This window comes from Salmo salar, chromosome 17, assembly GCF_965601325.2.
Source record: "Salmo salar chromosome 17, fSalSal1, whole genome shotgun sequence".
Taxonomy (NCBI): domain Eukaryota; kingdom Metazoa; phylum Chordata; class Actinopteri; order Salmoniformes; family Salmonidae; genus Salmo; species Salmo salar.
In genome coordinates, this window is record NC_138307.1 from 74,669,751 (window position 1) to 74,690,923 (window position 21,173).

Here is a 21,173-nt window from a genome sequence, read left to right on the forward strand (position 1 = left end):
TGTAAGGTGCTGTAAAATCTAAAAACTAATTATTTGCTCGTCATCTCAGCTAAGGCTGGAAATAGCTAATAAGAACCTTGATAGTGCTGCTGCAAGTTTTTATATAATATATATATAATAATATATATTTATTTTCTTTTTTAAATAATTATTCTTTGTGTGTATGTATATGTGTGTGTGTATATAGATAGATAGATAGATAGGTATATATATATATATATATATATATATTTTTTTTAAGTCTGTCACATCTGTGAATGTGGAATGTGTTTTGTTGGTTGATTGAAAAACAAGAACTTAAATTGAAAAAAAGAAAAGTGGTTTCTTGCATCAACACAACATTTTCAGTCACCTCCTTGTTTTCAAAAGTCTCATGTAATGTAGGCCTATATTGAACACCACACATTGGCTGCTACTGTAGGCTGACTGATAGAACAGCTATTGCCATGTTAAAATGTGTGTTGTTCAATGAATTTTCTCCATTGTTTTTTATGCTAGGCCACTCTGGTAGGCCAACATTATAATCAAATAGCCACAGTAGCCTACTTGACTACTGTTAAAACTGTAACTTAAAGAGGGTACAGCCTCAGTGTTCACAGTAAACGTGCGCTGGAAGTTGCACAGAATTTTCACAACGTTCAAATTTGCGCTCAGCAGACTTGAAATTTGTTCAGTGACAATTTTTGGGGGGAACATTGGTTATAGCTGCAATATTTCCTGCTGCTCATTGATCTTTTCAATGAATAATATCATCTATTTATTAAATGTCTTATGAGCTTAGTACTGATTTATCCTGTTATAGATGGTCCAGGACTATTTTCTCTCTTTAGCTCCTATCAGTGATGAACTGGGCCTGGATACAGGTAGCAGACTCCTGGTTAGCTGTAGTCCAGACTCCTGGTTAGCTGTAGTCCAGACTCCTGGTTAGCTGTAGTCCAGACTCCTGGTTAGCTGTAGTCCAGACTCCTGGTTAGCTGTAGTCCAGACTCCTGGTTAGCTGTAGTCCAGACTCCTGGTTAGCTGTAGTCCAGACTCCTGGTTAGCTGTAGTCCAGACTCCTGGTTAGCTGTAGTCCAGACTCCTGGTTAGCTGTAGTCCAGACTCCTGGTTAGCTGTAGTCCAGACTCCTGGTTAGCTGTAGTCCAGACTCCTGGTTAGCTGTAGTCCAGACTCCTGGTTAGCTGTAGTCCAGACTCCTGGTTAGCTGTAGTCCAGACTCCTGGTTAGCTGTAGTCCAGACTCCTGGTTAGCTGTAGTCCAGACTCCTGGTTAGCTGTAGTCTAGGGTTAGCTGTAGTCTAGGGTTAGCTGTAGTCTAGGGTTAGCTGTAGTCTAGGGTTAGCTGTAGTCTAGGGTTAGCTGTAGTCTAGGGTTAGCTGTAGTCCAGACTCCTGGTTAGCTGTAGTCTAGGGTTAGCTGTAGTCTAGGGTTAGCTGTAGTCCAGGGTTAGCTGTAGTCCAGGGTTAGCTGTAGTCCAGGGTTAGCTGTAGTCCAGGGTTAGCTGTAGTCCAGGGTTAGCTGTAGTCCAGGGTTAGCTGTAGTCCAGGGTTAGCTGTTGTCCAGGTTGTGACTGGTCTGTTCTCCTCCAGGTGTACCAGGAAGGGAGACTGTCCCAGGGCTGAGGATGACAACACATGGCTGTGGAGCCCCAACCAGCAGTGTGTTCAGATCCTGGCCTTTAACCCACCCAACCTCAGCTGTAGGAAGACCCAGCAGGTACTGAGTGGTTGAGTGTACATGTCTACTTTCCCTGTCATTGGCAGCTGTCCTGTCCAGTGTGAAAGGTCCCTCATCTGTTGTGCTGGGTTTGCTTCATTCTGAATTCATTCATCCTGAGTTTAACTCTAGTCAATTCCATTAAGCTCTGCTCACTTCCAGTGCATTTCTCTCTCTCTCCACACACACACACACACACACACACACACACACACACACACACACACACACACACACACACACACACACACACACACACACACACACACACACACACAAATGAGCTTTCTGGGTCAGTTCTGGATTAATGAACTGTGTACATTTAAACCGGAGACCAGATACCAGTCACTTCACCTCATTTCATCTCAATTCTCTCCAGGAACTTTAGTTTTTGTCACATAACCATTCCTGTGACTTGAAAAATAATTGCATTTCCTCAATGGACCTCTTTGTATTCAAGAGGAAGTTTATTCTCTTGTTTCTCTCTCGCTCTCGGTCTCGTCTCTCTCCCTCTCTTTCTCTCTCTCTCACTCCTCAAAGACCTCTGTTTTTCTCCTGTCCAGGTTGTAATCGACATCCCCTCCCTCCCCAAGATCGGCCCTTCTGACATTATCGAGTGCAGGTTTGGTTCAAACACTAGTGAAGCTGTGGTGATGGACCAGAAGGTCACCTGTGCCCTCCCTGACCCTGTGAACATCCCCTCTACACCTGACAAGCAGGGTGAGTCCTCCTGAATACTGGTCCTAACCCCAGTCCTTAGCTCCTTGGGTGGTAGATGGGTATTGTATACTGTTTTTAAGCCTGGATATCAGTCTGTTTCTTTTTTAACTAACTTGTCTTTGTCTTGCCAAACAAGGCAACAATATGTTTTATTCAGGACAGAACCAGTCATGTGACCAGGCTAACATTTCCTCTCAGGTTAATGGACTGTGGTAACTGTGATATTCTGTCATATTGTGTTCAGACTTTGTGACGATGCAGGTAAAGATCCTGGTCAACGATGGCATCGAGGTGACGTCCAGTGAATACAAGTTCTACAACTGTGCCGCCACCGTCAGGAAGTCAGAGAACACGCCGTAAGTGGCACCAGTTAAACCCTTTATGGTCACCAACCTTTTCTGAGGCAAGATCACTTTCCAAGCCGAGATCTACCACTCAGATATTCTTTAAAAACAGGACTTAATAATGTAAGCCTATGCAACAGTAACCTAATAAAACTGTTGTGTAGGAATGAGGTTTGTGCAGTAGGCCTAATACATTATCACAACATATTGGCTTTATGCCTTCCTGACAATATTGTTCTTCTCAGACCATATTATATTTCAAAACTCAAGCTTTGATAATTTGCGAGGCACAGCGGAGCATAAATTGAAATAATGATCTTGTTTATTTTACTGGACTGATGGTCAGTCTCGGCGGAGGGAGAGCGCAGCAGAGAGTCCACCTCTCATAGTCCCTGCTTTCTCCTTTCCTCCGGGGAGGCTGACCAGAGAGAGGGGACACCTCTCATAGTCCCTGCTTTCTCCTTTCCTCCGGTGAGACTGACCAGAGAGAGGACACCTCTCATAGTCCCTGCTTTCTCCTTTCCTCCGGGGAGACTGACCAGAGAGAGGGGACACCTCTCATAGTCCCTGCTTTCTCCTTTCCTCCGGTGAGACTGACCAGAGAGAGGGGACACCTCTCATAGTCCCTGCTTTCTCCTTTCCTCCGGGGAGACTGACCAGAGAGAGGGGACACCTCTCATAGTCCCTGCTTTCTCCTTTCCTCCGGGGAGACTGACCAGAGAGAGGGGACATCTCTCATAGTCCCTGCTTTCTCCTTTCCTCCGGGGAGACTGACCAGAGAGAGGGGACACCTCTCATAGTCCCTGCTTTCTCCTTTCCTCCGGTGAGACTGACCAGAGAGAGGGGACACCTCTCATAGTCCCTGCTTTCTCCTTTCCTCCGGGGAGGCTGACCAGAGAGAGGGGACACCTCTCATAGTCCCTGCTTTCTCCTTTCCTCCGGGGAGACTGACCAGAGAGAGGGGACACCTCTCATAGTCCCTGCTTTCTCCTTTCCTCCGGTGAGACTGACCAGAGAGAGGGGACACCTCTCATAGTCCCTGCTTTCTCCTTTCCTCCGGGGAGGCTGACCAGAGAGAGGGGACACCTCTCATAGTCCCTGCTTTCTCCTTTCCTCCGGGGAGACTGACCAGAGAGAGGGGACACCTCTCATAGTCCCTGCTTTCTCCTTTCCTCCGGGGAGGCTGACCAGAGAGAGGACACCTCTCATAGTCCCTGCTTTCTCCTTTCCTCCGGTGAGACTGACCAGAGAGAGGGGACACCGTCTTCCACCTGATGGCCAAATTCGAGTCGCATCACATTATTTCTGCCTCATGCTCCATTTCATGTTGTTCCTATGACCAGAGAAGTGAAATATTCCTGGATATTACAATAGACCTGACGAGCTGCTGATAATAAAACAACAGTACAGTACTGTTGACAGTACTGGATAAAAACTTAAACATGAACTCACTCATAAAAACAGCAGCTGTTTGCTGTATTCTTTGACGGTGGTTCTCTGGTCGTGGAGTTTCTCCCTTCAGACAAATGAAATGGTTGGAACACTTTGCCAACCCGGCGCGCAGGACTTCTGAATCATGTGTAATATTAATAAAATAGGAGTGCAAGGCTTTATCGTTAGTTTTCCAGAAATGTTTGGTGGTCGACTAGGAATACCTTGAAGATCGACCCGTAGGTGACCACTGCTTTATGGAGACTACCCGTTAATGATGCTTTTCTGACAGTTAATCTCAGTGCTCTGTTCAGTCATTTAACACTGAACACCTTTGAGGATTTCTGTTCTCATTGGCTATATAAACTCTGATTCCTTAACTCTTCTTCCTACTGGTTGATTGTCCCCAGGTGTATAGCATGTGTGACCAGTGAGTGGCAGTGCCAGTGGAATGCCCAGGACCACACCTGCAGTGACAGAGATGACTCTGTAGACGGAGTTCACATCATCAAAGCCCAACAAGTAGGAAGAAGCCCTGTCTCAGTCAACTAGACAGTTTGGCTCAATCTCCTTTTGTCAACCCACAATTCCTTGTGTCCTCTCTCCCCGCCTCCTCAAGAAGAAGGTCCAATACTTTTTGAGAAGCAGGCCAGAAGAGAGGATGTGAGGAAGTGAAGGAAGATAAATTGATTTAGAGCTATTGTCTCTGAGCCAGCTTGTATCTGTTACCGACTTTCTGCCTTATACAGTGGGGGAAAAAAGTATTTGATCCCCTGCTGATTTTGTACGTTTGCCCACTTAAAAAGAAATTATCAGTCTATAATTTTAATGGTAGGTTTATTTGAACAGTGAGAGACAGAATAACAACAAAAATATCCAGAAAAACGCATGTAAAAAAAATTATAAATTGATTTGCATTTTAATGAGGGAAATAAGTATTTGACCCCCTCTCAATCAGAAAGATTTCTGTCTCCCAGGTGTCCTTTATACAGGTAACGAGCTGAGATTAGGAGCACACTCTTAAAGGGAGTGCTCCTAACCGCAGCTTGTTACCTGTAAAAAAAGACACCTGTCCACAGAAGCAATCAATCAATCAGATTCCAAACTCTCCACCATGGCCAAGACCAAAGAGCTCTCCAAGGATGTCAGGGACAAGATTGTAGACCTACACAAGGCTGGAATGGGCTACAAGACCGTCGCCAAGCAGCTTGGTGAGAAGGTGACAACATTTGGTGCGATTATTCGCAAATGGAAGAAACACAAAAGAACTGTCAATATCCCTCGGCCTGGGGTTCCATGCAAGATCTCACCTCGTGGGGTTGCAATGGTCATGAGAACGGTGAGGATTCAGCCCAGAACTACACGGGAGGATCTTGTCAATGATCTCAATGCAGCTGGGACCATAGTCACCAGAAAACAATTGGTAACACACTACGCCGTGAAGGACTGAAATCCTGCAGCGCCCGCAAGGTCCCCCTGCTCAAGAATACATATACATGCCCGTCTGAAGTTTGCCAATGAACATCTGAATGATTCAGAGGACAACTGGTGTAAGTGTTGTGGTCAGATGAGACCAAAATGGAGCTCTTTGGCATCAACTCAACTCGCCGGGTTTGGAGGAGGAGGAATGCTGCCTATGACCCCAAGAACACAATGAACACCTATGACCCCAAGAACACGTCAAACATGGAGGTGGAAACATTATGCTTTGGGGGTGTTTTTCTGCTAAGGGGACAGGACAACTTCACCGCATCAAAGGGACGATGGACGGGGTCATGTACCGTCAAATCTTGGGTGAGAACATCCTTCCCTCAGCCAGGGCATTGAAAATGGGTCGTGGATGGGTATTCCAGAATGACAATGACCCAAAACACACGGCCAAGGCAACAAAGGAGTGGCTCAAGAAGAAGCACATTAAGGTCCTGGAGTGGCCTAGCCAGTCTCCAGACCTTAATCCCATAGAAAATCTGTGGAGGGAGCTGAAGGTTCGAGTTGCCAAACGTCAGCCTCAAAACCTTAATGACTTGGAGAAGATCTGCAAAGAGGAGTGGGACAAAATCCCTCCTGAGATGTGTGCAAACCTGGTGGCCAAAAAAACATCTGACCTCTGTGATTGCCAACAAGGGTTTTTGCCACCAAGTGCTAAGTCATGTTTTGCAGAGGGGTCAAATACTTATTTCCCTCATTAAAATGCAAATCATTTTATAACATTTTTGACATGCGTTTTTCTGGATTTTTTTTGGTTGTTATCTGTCTCTCACTGTTCAAATAAACCTACCATTAAAATTATAAACTGATCATTTCTTTGTAAGTGGGCAAACGTACAAAATCAGCAGGGGATCAAATACTTTTTCCCCCCACTGTAAGTGGCAACTGGCAAGCTCCACCTATCTGCTGGTGTGTCTGTCTGTCTGCCTGTATGTCTGTCTGCCTATATGTCTGCCTGCCTATATGTCTGCCTGTCTGATTAAACTAGCTACAACCACCTTCTGTTCTCTCTCCAGGCTGATAGCTGTCCTCAGTTTGAGAACCCAGACCCTCATCTCATCCCTGTAGGCCACCCCATCCCCATCAGCTTCCAAGGGAAGAACCTGGACATTTACAAGGTGAGATAGACACTGCTCTTAGGTTGCGTCCCAAATTACACCATATTACCTATACAGTTGTCATGACGTTGCCCTCTTTGGACACTGCGAGCACCATCCCCCGACCTCTATACTTCTGAGCCAGGCTCTGTAAGAGCGGTCGTAAATTCCTACGAGGAGACCCTCTCCTCATGGCCCCAGTATAGAGAGAACAAAGGAGTTCTTCCACCTCACAGAACTGGAGAACTGAACGACATTCAGGTTCTGGAGAAGGTATAAAAGATCGGTGAAGAATCCAGCTATGAACTGGTCCGTTTGGTACAATTTTGTGAAACTCATGAGAGACAATACGGCCACATTACCATAATCATGTTTATATAATAGCCTCAGCTATGAGACTTACATCTAAATGGTTGTATAAAATGAATGAATAAGGATGAAGCTATTTGTGAGACGATGGGATGCTATGTAATGATGTTAATGTGAGAGAGTTGTATTTCTCTTTAAAGTTTCACTAAGTCCTTGGCACGCCCCCAGGGACACAGACAGGACCTGGCGTCATGAGACAGCCTTTTCTGCTCTTCCGAATAAAACCCCCACCGAGGTTTTCTATCACCAGACCGAGCTTACCTCAATTACGAGATGGCTAAAGGTTGGAGACCATGCATTTCTCTTGATTAACTTTTAACCATACCACGTGGTTAAACTCTTAGACAATCGATACCGACAGAATAAGAACAAGTCTATGATATTAATTACTAGTCTGCAGCTAGGAATTCGGAATCATTGAGCGCGAAGACCGACAACCGCCGAAACATCTCTCCTATAACGACATTAATGAATGTCACTCTGAACTACCCATTCTAACCACGACAGAGAGAGCGGACAAACTCTCCAACAGAAACAAACTTTTCAACAGAGATCCCGAATGAGTGAGTGTTCATGTGCAAAGGATTAGCATTTCAATTGTTATAATATTCAACTCTGTAGTGTCTCCTCAGCTGACCCCCCCCCCCCCCCCCCCCCCTTTTTGTCTAACAAGCCGCCATGCCGGTTTAGCCCACTATGGCACATGCCTCTACCATTTCCTTGTAAACATATCTACTGTTATGCATTTCTGTGAATTACTTAGTTAGTAAATAAATGATTTTAAGACAATTGATGTATGGATAACTCATAGTGAAGACTGGGTTCGTGCAGATAACCAATAATTTACAACATTTGGAATGAGACTGACGAGGTAAACAATACATCATTAATCAGAAGACAACGTGATCAGATATTAAAATATCTGAAAGTTATATTAGGAAAATTATAACTTTGTAATCTGAATATTTTCCTTGGTGCCTCGACTTCCTAGTTAATTACAGTTACATGATTAATCAGGTTAATCGCGTAATAATAATTACAGAGTTATTTGATAAATATGTCTTCAGTTTTAATGATGCCAAAGACACGACACAGTGCACTACTTAGGGAATAGGGTGCCAGTTGAGTGCACTATGTAGGGAATAGGGTGCCATGTTGGGTTCACTGTAGAGAATAGGGTGCCATGTTGGGTTCACTGTAGGGAATAGGGTGCCATGTTGGGTTCACTGTAGGGAATAGGGTGCCATGTTGGGTTCACTGTAGGGAGTAGGATGACATTTCAGACCCCTATGTAGTCATGGTCTATCATTGAATATTAACTTGGCTGTTCCTCTAATGAGAGTACATCCGCTTGTCTTACTCATTCACTATTAGATCATGTACAGTACTGTTTATCTAATATGGTTCGTTGTGGTTTTGCCTGACAGCCTGACTGACTTCTACTCATTCTAATATACATGCTCTCTTGTCCTGTGTGTGTCTCTGTCTCTCTCTCTTGTCCTGTGTGTGTCTCTGTCTGTCCTGTCCTGTGTGTGTCTCTGTCTCTTGTCCTGTGTGTGTCTCTGTCTCTCTCGCTTGTCCTGTGTGTGTCTCTCTCTTGTCCTGTGTGTGTCTCTCTCTTGTCCTGTGTGTGTCTCTCTCTCTTGTCCGTGTGTGCCCCTGTCCGGGGTCTCTCTCTTGTCCTGTGTGTGCTCTCTCTCTCTTGTCCTGTGTGTGTCTCTCTCTCTTGTCCTGTGTGTGTCTCTGTCTGTCTCTCTCTTGTTCTGTGTCTGTCTGTTTTGTCTGTCTTTCTCCAGGATCACACGTTTAAGATTGGCACGGAGCTCATGAAACACATGGAGGAAGAGTTCACCTTTAATGAGGGGTTAAAGTTCAACTTCAAGGGTTATGAGGTCAGTAATATCCACCTGTTGTTGAGACAACACAGGTTTTACATCCCAGCGCCCCACATGAGCAGTTACAAGTCTTTTCCCTCAGTCCCAAAGACATTCACCTCCAGCCTCCAGCCAGTACTCCAACTCTGTCTGTCTCTGTCTCTCCACCCATCTGTTTTCATACTGAGTTTGAGAGGCTGCCAGTATGGAGTTACAAGCTATTGAGCTGCGAGTCACAGCACTGCTACCCACTGTGGGGGGAAGTCATTGGGTTTAATCACAAACACATCAGATGGGGGAAGTCTATTTTGGGAGAAAAAATAAATAAAACTTCCCCACAAAGATTCCCTAGCGTGTTGTGTGCGTGTTGGATTGTGCGTGTTGTGTGCGTGTTGGATTGTGTGTGTTGGGGTGCGTGTTGTGTGCGTGTTGGATTGTGTGTGTTGGGGTGAGTGTTGGGGTGCGTGTTGGGGTGAGTGTTGGGGTGCGTGTTGGTGTGCGTGTTGGTGTGCGTGTTGGTGTGCGTGTTGGTGTGCGTGTTGGTGTGCGTGTTGGGGTGCGTGTTGGGGTGCGTGTTGGGGTGCGTGTTGGTGTGCGTGTTGGATTGTGTGTGTTGGGGTGCGTGTTGTGTGCGTGTTGGATTGTGTGTGTGGGGTGCGTGTTGTGTGCGTGTTGGATTGTGTGTGCATGCGTGCATGTCAGCGTTTTCGTTAGGAAAATGTGGTGCTGGATATTTGACAGGAAGTATTCTAATTTAAGACGTTTGAGAAATGTACTGGACCCATATGCATTGGGTGGTAACCTGATTAGGGCGTCCACCCACGGTGCTCAGAATGACAGAAATAACATTTACATTATGCTAATTCATCTGAGCGAGAGAAAGAGCCAGCAAGTGTGTTTTGACACGTCTCTGGCCCTCAGTAACTCAGTGTGTTTTCTCTGTTGTGTATGTCCTGTGTGTTAGTTTTCCTACGACAAGGAGCAGGAGGTCAATGTGTCCTTCCACATCAAAGACAGAGACTCAGAGAAGAAGATTGACAGCACTCTGACTGGTGAGTCTGGAGTTGATGCAGTGCTGCTGTTCAATGCACTGTTCAAACAGCTGTCTGAATACAACCAGGATTATTCTGCTCAAACTGTTGATCCATTTCAACTCTTTCACCCTAATGGACCTGCGTTGGATAACCCGAGTATTGGACATGTTTAATATTCAGCCATTATTATTATTATTTCATCAGTTTTTGGGACAAAGGTCAAGCTTATTTGAATAAGATATGAATCCTGTACAGACTGGGTGGTTATTGATATGGAGTTGTTGTTTCATCTCTTACCCCTCCTCTCAACCCCCCCTGCTTCTCTCCCCTCCCGCTCTCCCATTCTACCTCCTCCTCCTCTCTCCCATTCTACCTCCTCCTCCTCCTCTCTCCCATTCTACCTCCTCCTCCTCCTCTCTCCCATTCTACCTCCTCCTCCTCCTCTCTCCCATTCTACCTCCTCCTCCTCCTCTCTCCCATTCTACCTCCTCCTCCTCCTCTCTCCCATTCTACCTCCCTCCCCTCTCTCCCATTCTACCCCCCTCCTCCCCTCCTCCTCCTCTCTCCCATTCTACCTCCTCCTCCTCCTCTCTCCCATTCTACCCTCCTCTCTCCCATTCTTCCATCTCCTCTCTCTCCTCTCACTCTATCCTCCCCCTCCTCCTCCTCTGCTCTTCATCTCTTAGTGGTGCTGTATAACTGTTCTCTGGGTCGTGAGGACTGCAGCCTGTGTAAGAACGCCGACCACAAATACAACTGTGTGTGGTGTGCCAACATGAGGTCCTGTGTGTACAGAAAATTGTGCAGGTCCCAGGAACCAGCGCAGTGCCCCAACCCCAAGATCACTGACGTGAGAACAGTCTCTCTCTCTGATTATCACTAGAGGTGTTCTCCTCTGCCTGGTCACAACTGTATGGTCAGGTGCACTCTTCCTTCCTGTCTTCTTCTCTTTAGCTGTCACTGTCGTACTCTTCTCCTACACATGCTGTCCTCCTCAACTTTCCCATGTTCAATTTGGTTTAAATAATGCAAAAACAAAGTGTTGGAGAAGAAAGTAAAAATGCAATATGTGCCATGTAAAAAAGCATTTAAGTTCCTTGCTCAGAACATGAGAACATATGAAAGCTGGTGGTTCCTTTTAACATGAGTCTTCAATATTCCCAGGTAAGAAGTTTTAGGTTGTAGTTATAGGAATTATAGGACTATTTCTCTCCATACCATTTGTATTTCATATCCCTTTGACTATTGCATGTTCTTATAGGCACTATAGTATTGCCAGCCTAATCTCAGGAGTTGATATGCTTGAAGTCATAAACAGCGCAATGCTTGAAGCACAGCGAAGAGCTGCTGGCAACCGCAGGAAAGTGCTGTTTGAATGAATGCCTACGAGCCTGCTGCTGCCTACCACCGCTCAGTCAGACTGCTCTATCAAATATCAAATCATAGACTTAATTATAATAACACAGAAATATGAGCCTTATGGTATTAATATGGTCAAATCCGGAAACAATCATTTCGAAAACAAAACGTTTATTTTTTCAGTGAAATACGGAACCGTTCCGTATTTGATCAAACGCACGGCAACCCTAAGTCTAAATATTGCTGTTACATTGCCCAACCTTCAATGTTATGTCATAATTATGTACAATTCTGGCAAATTAATTACTGTCTTTGTTAGGAAGAAATGGTCTTCACACAGTTCGCAACGAGCCAGGCAGCCCAAACTGCTGCATATACCCTGACTCTGCTTGCACAGAACGCAAGAGAAGTGACACAATTTCCCTAGTTAAAATAAATTAATGTTAGCAGGCAATATTAACTAAATATGCAGGTTTAAAAATGTACTTGTGTATGGATTTTAAGAAAGGCATTGATGTTTATGGTTAGGTACATATTATTGCAACGACAGTGCTTTTTTCGCGAATGCGCTTGTTAAATCACCCGTTTGGCGAAGTAGGCTGTGATTCAATGATAAATTAACAGGCACTTGTGTACTTGTGTACATTTATATACACACTGATCTACTACTGTAACGACTGTTCACTACAATCTACACACTGAACTACTACTGTAACGACTGTTCACTACAATATACACACTGAACTACTACTGTAACGACCGTTCACTACTATATACACACTGAACTACTACTGTAACGACTGTTCACTACAATCTACACACTGAACTACTACTGTAACGACTGTTCACTACAATATACACACTGATGACACTACTGTAACGACCGTTCACTACTATATACACACTGAACTACTACTGTAACGACCGTTCACTACTATATACACACTGAACTACTACTGTAACGACTGTTCACTACAATATACACACTGAACTACTACTGTAACGACCGTTCACTACTATATACACACTGAACTACTACTGTAACGACTGTTCACTACAATCTACACACTGATGAACTACTGTAACGACCGTTCACTACTATATACACACTGATGAACTACTACTGTAACGACCGTTCACTACTATATACACACTGAACTACTACTGTAACGACCGTTCACTGCTATATACACACTGATGAACTACTGTAACGACCGTTCACTACTATATACACACTGAACTACTACTGTAACGACCGTTCACTACTATATACACACTGAACTACTACTGTAACGACCGTTCACTACTATATACACACTGAACTACTACTGTAACGACCGTTCACTACTATATACACACTGATAAACTACTACTGTAACGACCGTTCACTACTATATACATCCTGATGAACTACTACTGTAACGACCGTTCACTACTATATACACACTGAACTACTACTGTAACGACCGTTCACTGCTATATACACACTGATGAACTACTGTAACGACCGTTCACTACTATATACACACTGATAAACTACTACTGTAACGACCGTTCACTACTATATACACACTGATAAACTACTGTAACGACCGTTCACTACTATATACACACTGATAAACTACTGTAACGACCGTTCACTACTATATACACACTGAACTACTACTGTAACGACCGTTCACTACTATATACACACTGATAAACTACTACTGTAACGACCGTTCACTACTATATACACACTGATGAACTACTACTGTAACGACCGTTCACTACTATATACACACTGATGAACTACTACTGTAGCGACTGTTCACTGCTATATACACACTGAACTACTGCTGTAAGGACCGTTCACTACTATATACACACTGAACTACTACTGTAGCGACTGTTCACTGCTATATACACACTGAACTACTGCTGTAAGGACCGTTCACTACTATATACACACTGATGAACTACTACTGTAACGACCGTTCACTACTATATACACACTGAACTACTACTGTAATGACCGTTCACTACTATATACACACTGAACTACTACTGTAACGACCGTTCACTACTATATACACACTGAACTACTACTGTAACGACTGCTCACTACTATATACACACTGAACTACTACTGTAACGACCGTTCACTACTATATACACACTGAACTACTACTGTAACGACCGTTCACTACTATATACACACTGATGAACTACTGTAACGACCGTTCACTACTATATACATCCTGATGGCACTGACCTTTATATTCTATATTAATCTACCATACTCATCTAAATCATCCCTTCTCTCTCTAATCCCCAGATCATCCCTCGTTTCGGGCCTCTGAAAGGCGGGATAGTTGTGACCATTAAAGGGTCTAACCTGGGCATAAAGGAGGAGCACATTAAGAAGGTGACGGTGGCTGGAGTGGACTGTGTTCACCAGGGGGACAGATACTCTGTCTCCACCAGGTATAGTGATAGTGGGGGGGCAGAGTCACATCCCTGTAATCACAGCCGGTCCGCTCATTAGGCAGGATTAGGCGTCTGCCTATGGCGGCAGATTGATGAGGACGGCATTTGCTGAGCTAAACTGACCTAGACCCACCTTCAACAACACATAAAACCTCACATAATTCTGCCCCGAAACAATGACAATTAGTGGCATATGGGCTTTTTAGGTGAGCGCTGATGCCGCCCTGTAATACGCAGTGCCCACTTTGTCAAAGGCAGGGTCGCAAAATATTTATCTTGTCCATTCCCACCGGCCTCTCCAGAGTGCTGTTGAAGAAAGAGCCTTTTCTGTGGCCTTCAGGCAGGAGATAAAATGTATGACGATGTAATGAGACGGACACTTTTTACATCGTGCAGGTTTCTCCAATCAAATAGCCTAACCTAAATGGAAACCAATCAGCTGTCAAATGAGCTGTCATGTTAACAAACAACATATCCTAAAAACAGGACCCCGGTCAAAGTAAAATGGACAATATGGAATGGATAATCACAGCTGTTTCCAGGAGTTTCATCCCATTGTCATGATCAGTGGTTTCAAGTTTGTTTCTGTACATTTTTGACAAATTGACAAGATTGTGCAAAGGGTGGCTACTTAGAAGAATCTCAAATACATAAAATATATTTTGATTAACACTTTTTTTGGTTACTACATGATTCCATATGTGTTAATTCATAGTTTTAATGTCTTCAATATAATTATACAATGTAGAAAATAATAAATAAAGAAAAACCCTTGAATGAGTACAGTAGGTGTCCAAACTATTGACTGCTACTGTACGTCTTTTCAACTTTAATTCACAACCGAAAATGAACCTGATTTAAACACCTAGAAAATAGTTATTTTAGATGTCTTTTCAACAGTATTTTGCTTACTGGGACTATTCTAGGTTTGTGAAGGGGGGTGGCATTTTTTGGTCCCGCCAGAACGGCAAGGACCGTTCCTGCCTGTAATGTACTTTTATGTCCAGCGAATAACATATTTCATTAAACACAACATTTCGATGTACAGTATGTCTGCTTGTGTGTGTGTGTGTGTGTGTGTGTGTGTGGTGGAGAAACCGGGCCTTTGTCTTACCCCAGCTGTTCTGTGTCTTCTCCAGTGTTGTGTGTGAGATCGGTCCGGTCCAGTCTTCAGCTTCACTGGACCCCCCAGGGCCCATCAACCAGGGGGTAGTGGAGGTAGAGGTGGAGGGGGGCAGGACAGGACGTTCAGAGGTCCTCTTCACCTATAGGGTACGTTTCATACAGTCACAGGGCCATTCTTTATCCCAACATGAATCCTAACTGTTGTAAGAGTCGGCCCCACACTGTGCAGGAGTGATCTGACGTTTCATTCTGTACATGGCTCTTAGTGTGGTTAAAGCTCTGCTCAGTGCTCATACAGCCACTATGTTAGTCTCTCTCTGCTGGTTTTACATCTCCACGTTCATCAATCTACTTAGTTCTTAGAAGATGCTCTTAGAATTCAGAATAGCATCTGTTGAAAGGAAACAGAATTTAACGGGGATTTACTCAAAAACAGGATTTACTCAAAAACACATCTATACTGGGAGACTATTTTACTTCATGGTAAATTTTTACACTCATTTATTTTGGGGTTCATATTTTCTTGTTTGTTTCTTTCGAAACAACAATGTCCCCATGAGAATGTACTGAGCTTGAAAAGCTATTTTTCCTTATTATAGATTTGATCAAAGCTTCAGATTTTCTAGGGAACATAACATTCTTTTGCTCTCTCTTTCTCTCGCTCTCGTTTGCTCTCTCGCTCTCGTTTGCTCTCTCGCTCTCTGCCTCTCTCTCTCTCTCTCTGCCTCTCTCTCTCTCTCTCTCTCTCTCTCTCTCTCTCTCTCTCTCTCTCTCTCTCTCTCTCTCTGCCTCTCTCTCTGCCTCTCTCTCTGCCTCTCTCTCTGCCTCTCTGCTGTTTTAAGTTGGTCTGCTCCAGATCTGGCTGTCTACTCCCAGTATTTTCTCAGCAAACTACTACTAAGTGGTGTTCAGTAGCTGTGTTGTGATGATAAAGTACTAAGTGGTGTTCAGTAGCTGTGTTGTGATGATAAAGTACTAAGTGGTGTTCAGTAGCTGTGTTGTGATGATAAAGTACTAAGTGGTGTTCAGTAGCTGTGTTGTGATGATAAAGTACTAAGTGGTGTTCAGTAGCTGTGTTGTGGTGATAAAGTACTAAGTGGTGTTCAGTAGCTGTGTTGTGGTGATAAAGTACTAAGTGGTGTTCAGTAGCTGTGTTGTGGTGATAAAGTACTAAGTGGTGTTCAGTAACTGTTGTGGTGATAAAGTACTAAGTGGTGTTCAGTAGCTGTGTTGTGGTGATAAAGTACTAAGTGGTGTTCAGTAGCTGTGTTGTGGTGATAAGTACTAAGTGGTGTTCAGTAGCTGTGTTGTGGTGACAAAGTACTAAGTGGTGTTCAGTAGCTGTGTTGTGGTGATAAAGTACTAAGTGGTGTTCAGTAGCTGTGTTGTGGTGATAAAGTACGAAGTGGTGTTCAGTAGCTGTGTTGTGGTGATGAAGTACTAAGTGGTGTTCAGTAGCTGTGTTGTGATGATAAAGTCCTAAGTGGTTGGTAGACAGTGGGCCCTGGGCCGTTAGACAGTGGGCCCTGGGCCGTTAGACAGTGGGCCCTGGGCCGTTAGACAGTGGGCCCTGGGCCGTTAGACAGTGGGCCGGCGTGGGCCCTGGGCCGGTAGACAGTGGACCGTTAGACAGTGGGCCCCGGGCCGTTAGACAGTGGGCCCCGGGCCGTTAGACAGTGGGCCGGTAGACAGTGGGCCCCGGGCCGTTAGACAGTGGGCCCCGGGCCGTTAGACAGTGGGCCCCGGGCCGTTAGACAGTGGGCCCCGGGCCGTTAGACAGTGGGCCCCGGCCGTTAGACAGTGGTGTTTGTTACACCGGAGTTTGTCATGGGACACATGCAGTATATTGTACAGTACATATATACACAGTGTGTTAAATGTAAAACATTTTAGATGAAAGCATTTGCTAAATAACCATATAGAATGTTAAAAGGTCAGGACAGGAGTTTTTCCTTGTCAGGTCATGCAGTCTGGAAAACCTCCAGGACCTAAGTATGTTACCTTATCACTGATGTCTCATCTCTTATCCCCTCCAGGACCCCATCCCTGAGAAAGTTTCCCCCTCTACGGGCCCTGCGGCCGGGGGAACAGTCATCACCATCTCTGGGAAACACCTGGATACGGCAAACAAGGATGATGTCATTGTCACCGTGGGTGGAACGCCCTGTGAAGTGTAAGGATGATCACACTTGAGTCTTCCAACCCCTGCAGTTTGCTGTCTGGACAGGTTGCCTAAGTCATGTCCTATTCAATTGTTCTCTCAAGGCCGACCTCTGAAATATATTAGCCATACAGTAATTGTGTTTGACTTGTTCCTTTGAGATTACCTTCTCTCCCCTCAACACTACAACCCCTGTTTGACCTGTCCCATAATGCTCTCTGTCCGTTTCTCCCTCAGGTTGTCGTTTGGCAGTGAGATCACCTGTGAGACAGGTGTATACAAGGGACAAAAGGTTCCATCGGAGACCCTGAGTGTCTCAATGAGGTATGGGAAGAGCACCACCAAGGACGTCCCTGGCTCCTTCCAGTACTCTGAGAACCCCAAACTCACTGACTACAGCCCCAAGACCAGCTTCGTATGGTGAGTAGAATCCAGGAACAATGTTCCAGAGAGGGTTGAAATTAAAGCACCTCTTTTTCTTTAAACAAAGCTTGGGTTGAATGCAAATCAGTTTGAAGCGGATAATGAAATGACAGTTTCTTATTGGACAAATGCAGGTAGTGTCTCCCTCTTTCAAAACATTTCAAAAGGTTTCTCCTGTTTTGTGCTTCCTAACATGACCCTGATATATGGTGTCGTCGTCTAGTGTTTCAGTGGAGGCAGGAGCATTACATTTGTCATTTAGCAGATGTTCTTATCCAGAGCCACATAGTTAGTGCAGTCATCTTAAGATGGCTAGGTGGGACAACCACATATCAGTCATAGTACTGGAAGTACATGTTTCCTCTGTCTATACCTTCACAGTCCAAGCTAGTAAGAGAGAAAAGAGTCAAGTGCGAGTGTTGGTTCACAAAACATGTTTTCAGAAGACGGCCAGGGACTCTGTTGTCCTAGCTTCAGGAGGAAGACGGGCAGGTACTCTGTTGTCCTAGCTTCAGGAGGAAGACGGGCAGGTACTCTGTTGTCCTAGCTTCAGGAGGAAGACGGGCAGGGACTCTGTTGTCCTAGCTTTAGGAGGAAGACGGGCAGGTACTCTGTTGTCCTAGCTTCAGGAGGAAGACGGGCAGGTACTCTGTTGTCCTAGCTTCAGGAGGAAGACGGGCAGGTACTCTGTTGTCCTAGCTTCAGGAGGAAGACGGGCAGGTACTCTGTTGTCCTAGCTTCAGGAGGAAGACGGGCAGGTACTCTGTTGTCCTAGCTTCAGGAGGAAGACGGGCAGGGACTCTGTTGTTCTAGCTTCAGGAGGAAGACGGGCAGGTACTCTGTTGTCCTAGCTTCAGGAGGAAGACGGGCAGGTACTCTGTTGTCCTAGCTTCAGGAGGAAGACGGGCAGGTACTCTGTTGTCCTAGCTTCAGGAGGAAGACGGGCAGGTACTCTGCTGTCCTAGCTTCAGGAGGAAGATGGGCAGGTACTCTGTTGGGTTAGGGTTAGGGTTAGGGAAGCCAGTGGAGTGTGCGGAGGAGCAGGGACATGGGAAAAGTTAGGAAGGTTGAACATCGGGGGCTGCAGCGTTCTGCTGAGTTGCACAGGTTTGATGACACAAGCAGGGAGCCCAGCCAACAGAGAGTTGCAGTAGAGTTGTGTTTTATTGAGAGCTGACGTGTGTGTTGTCTGGTGTTTCAGTGGAGGCAGGAGGATCGTGTGTGTGGGCAGTGGTTTTAACCTCGTCCAGAGAGCCTCCATGAAGGTGCTGCCCTCTGCTGATGACTTCTCTCAGTCCCCTCCCATTGAGGTTAGTGCACACTACTCACTACTTACACAATATGTTATCATTCTAGAGTCCACTCCTATTATACACTACATCTAATGTTATCATTCTAGAGTCCACTACTATTATACAATACATGTTATCATTCTAGAGTCCACTCCTATTATACACTACATGTTATCATTCTAGAGTCCACTACTATTATACAATACATGTTATCATTCTAGAGTCCACTCCTATTATACAATACACCTGTTATCATTCTAGAGTCCACTACTATTATACAATACATGTTATCATTCTAGAGTCCACTCCTATTATACACTACATGTTATCATTCTAGAGTCCACTCCTATTGTACAATACACGTTATCATTCTAGAGTCCACTCCTATTATACAATACATGTTATCATTCTAGAGTCCACTCCTATTGTACAATACATGTTATCATTCTAGAGTCCACTCCTATTATACACTACATGTTATCATTCTAGAGTCCACTCCTGTTATACAATACATGTTATCATTCTAGAGTCCACTCCTATTTTACAATACACTACATGTTAGCATTCTAGAGTCCACTCCTATTATACAATACATGTTATCATTCTAGAGTCCACTCCTATTATACACTACATGTTATCATTCTAGAGTCCACTCCTATTATACAATACACTACATGTTATCATTCTAGAGTCCACTCCTATTATACAATACATGTTATCATTCTTGAGTCCACTCCTATTATTCAATACATGTTATCATTCTAGAGTCCACTCCTATTATACAATACACGTTATCATTCTAGAGTCCACTCCTATTGTACAATACATGTTATCATTCTAGAGTCCACTCCTATTATACAATACACTACATGTTATCATTCTAGAGTCCACTACTATTATACAATACACTACATGTTATCGTTCTAGAGTCCACTCCTATTATACAATACACTACATGTTATCATTCTAGAGTCCACTCCCATTGAGGTTAGTAGACCATTCCACAAGTTGTCTGTTTCCTGCCAGTAGTGTATTCTAATCCCTCTAGTGTACAGTACTGTTGCTGTGGTATTACCCATGGCAGGCAGCTAGCATGTCCTAGTGTACAGTACTGTTGCTGTGGTATTATCCATGGCAGGTAGCTAGCATGTCCTAGTGTACAGTACTGTTGCTGTGGTATTATCCATGGCAGGTAGCTAGCATGTCCTAGTGTACAGTACTGTTGCTGTGGTATTATCCATGGCAGGTAGCTAGCATGTCCTAGTGTACAGTACTGTTGCTGTGGTATTATCCATGGCAGGTAGCTAGCATGTCCTAGTGTACAGTACTGTTGCTGTGGTATTATCCATGGCAGGTAGCTAGCATGTCCTAGTGTACAGTACTGTTGCTGTGGTATTACCCATGGCAGGTAGCTAGCATGTCCTAGTGTACAGTACTGTTGCTGTGGTATTATCCATGGCAGGTAGCTAGCATGTCCTAGTGTACAGTACTGTTGCTGTGGTATTACCCATGGCAGGTAGCTAGCATGTCCTAGTGTGACTGTTGCTGTGGTATTAACCCATGGCAGGTAGCTAGCATGTCCTAGTGTACAGTACTGTTGCTGTGGTATTATCCATGGCAGGTAGCTAGCATGTCCTAGTGTACAGTACTGTTGCTGTGGTATTATCCATGGCAGGTAGCTAGCATGTCCTAGTGTACAGTACTGTTGCTGTGGTATTATCCATGGCAGGTAGCTAGCATGTCCTAGTGTACAGTACTGTTGCTGTGGTATTACCCATGGCAGGTAGCTAGCATGTCCTAGTGTACAGTACTGTTGCTGTGGTATTATCCATGGCAGGTAGCTAGCATGTCCTAGTGTACAGTACTGTTGCTGTGGTATTACCCATGGCAGGTAGCTAGCATGTCCTAGTGTACTGTTGCTGTGGTATTAACCATGGCAGGTAGCTAGCATGTCCTAGTGTACAGTACTGTTGCTGTGGTATTATCCATGGCAGGTAGCTAGCATGTCCTAGTGTACAGTACTGTTGCTGTGGTATTATCCATGGCAGGTAGCTAGCATGTCCTAGTGTACAGTACTGTTGCTGTGGTATTATCCATGGCAGGTAGCTAGCATGTCAACAGTGACTCAGTGAGTTTTATGTTTTTGTCTGTGACTACAGACTTCTCTTGTCTCTTCTCTCTAAAACAGACAGTGTCCTGCCAGGAATGAAATTCAATTAAATCTTTGAATCTCTCTCCTTTCTCTCCACTCTCTCTTCTCTCTCTTCTCCTC

The 21,173-nt window shown here is 44.5% G+C and overlaps 1 protein-coding gene across 2 annotated transcripts in view; it reads left to right on the top strand.

The window, feature by feature from the left end:
- LOC106576570 (plexin-B2) overlaps positions 1 to 21,173 on the top strand; it is a 236,580-nt gene that overhangs the window by 163,231 nt on the left and 52,176 nt on the right. For both annotated transcript variants that reach the window (XM_045700160.2, XM_045700159.2), the window contains 13 exons: positions 1,589 to 1,715; positions 2,279 to 2,435; positions 2,680 to 2,791; positions 4,621 to 4,732; positions 6,715 to 6,816; positions 8,961 to 9,056; positions 10,003 to 10,090; positions 10,759 to 10,922; positions 13,749 to 13,897; positions 15,040 to 15,172; positions 17,062 to 17,198; positions 17,424 to 17,606; positions 18,811 to 18,919. In XM_045700160.2, coding sequence (XP_045556116.2) covers positions 1,589 to 1,715; positions 2,279 to 2,435; positions 2,680 to 2,791; positions 4,621 to 4,732; positions 6,715 to 6,816; positions 8,961 to 9,056; positions 10,003 to 10,090; positions 10,759 to 10,922; positions 13,749 to 13,897; positions 15,040 to 15,172; positions 17,062 to 17,198; positions 17,424 to 17,606; positions 18,811 to 18,919 — 1,669 coding nt within the window. The remainder of the gene's footprint in view (positions 1 to 1,588; positions 1,716 to 2,278; positions 2,436 to 2,679; positions 2,792 to 4,620; positions 4,733 to 6,714; positions 6,817 to 8,960; positions 9,057 to 10,002; positions 10,091 to 10,758; positions 10,923 to 13,748; positions 13,898 to 15,039; positions 15,173 to 17,061; positions 17,199 to 17,423; positions 17,607 to 18,810; positions 18,920 to 21,173) is intronic.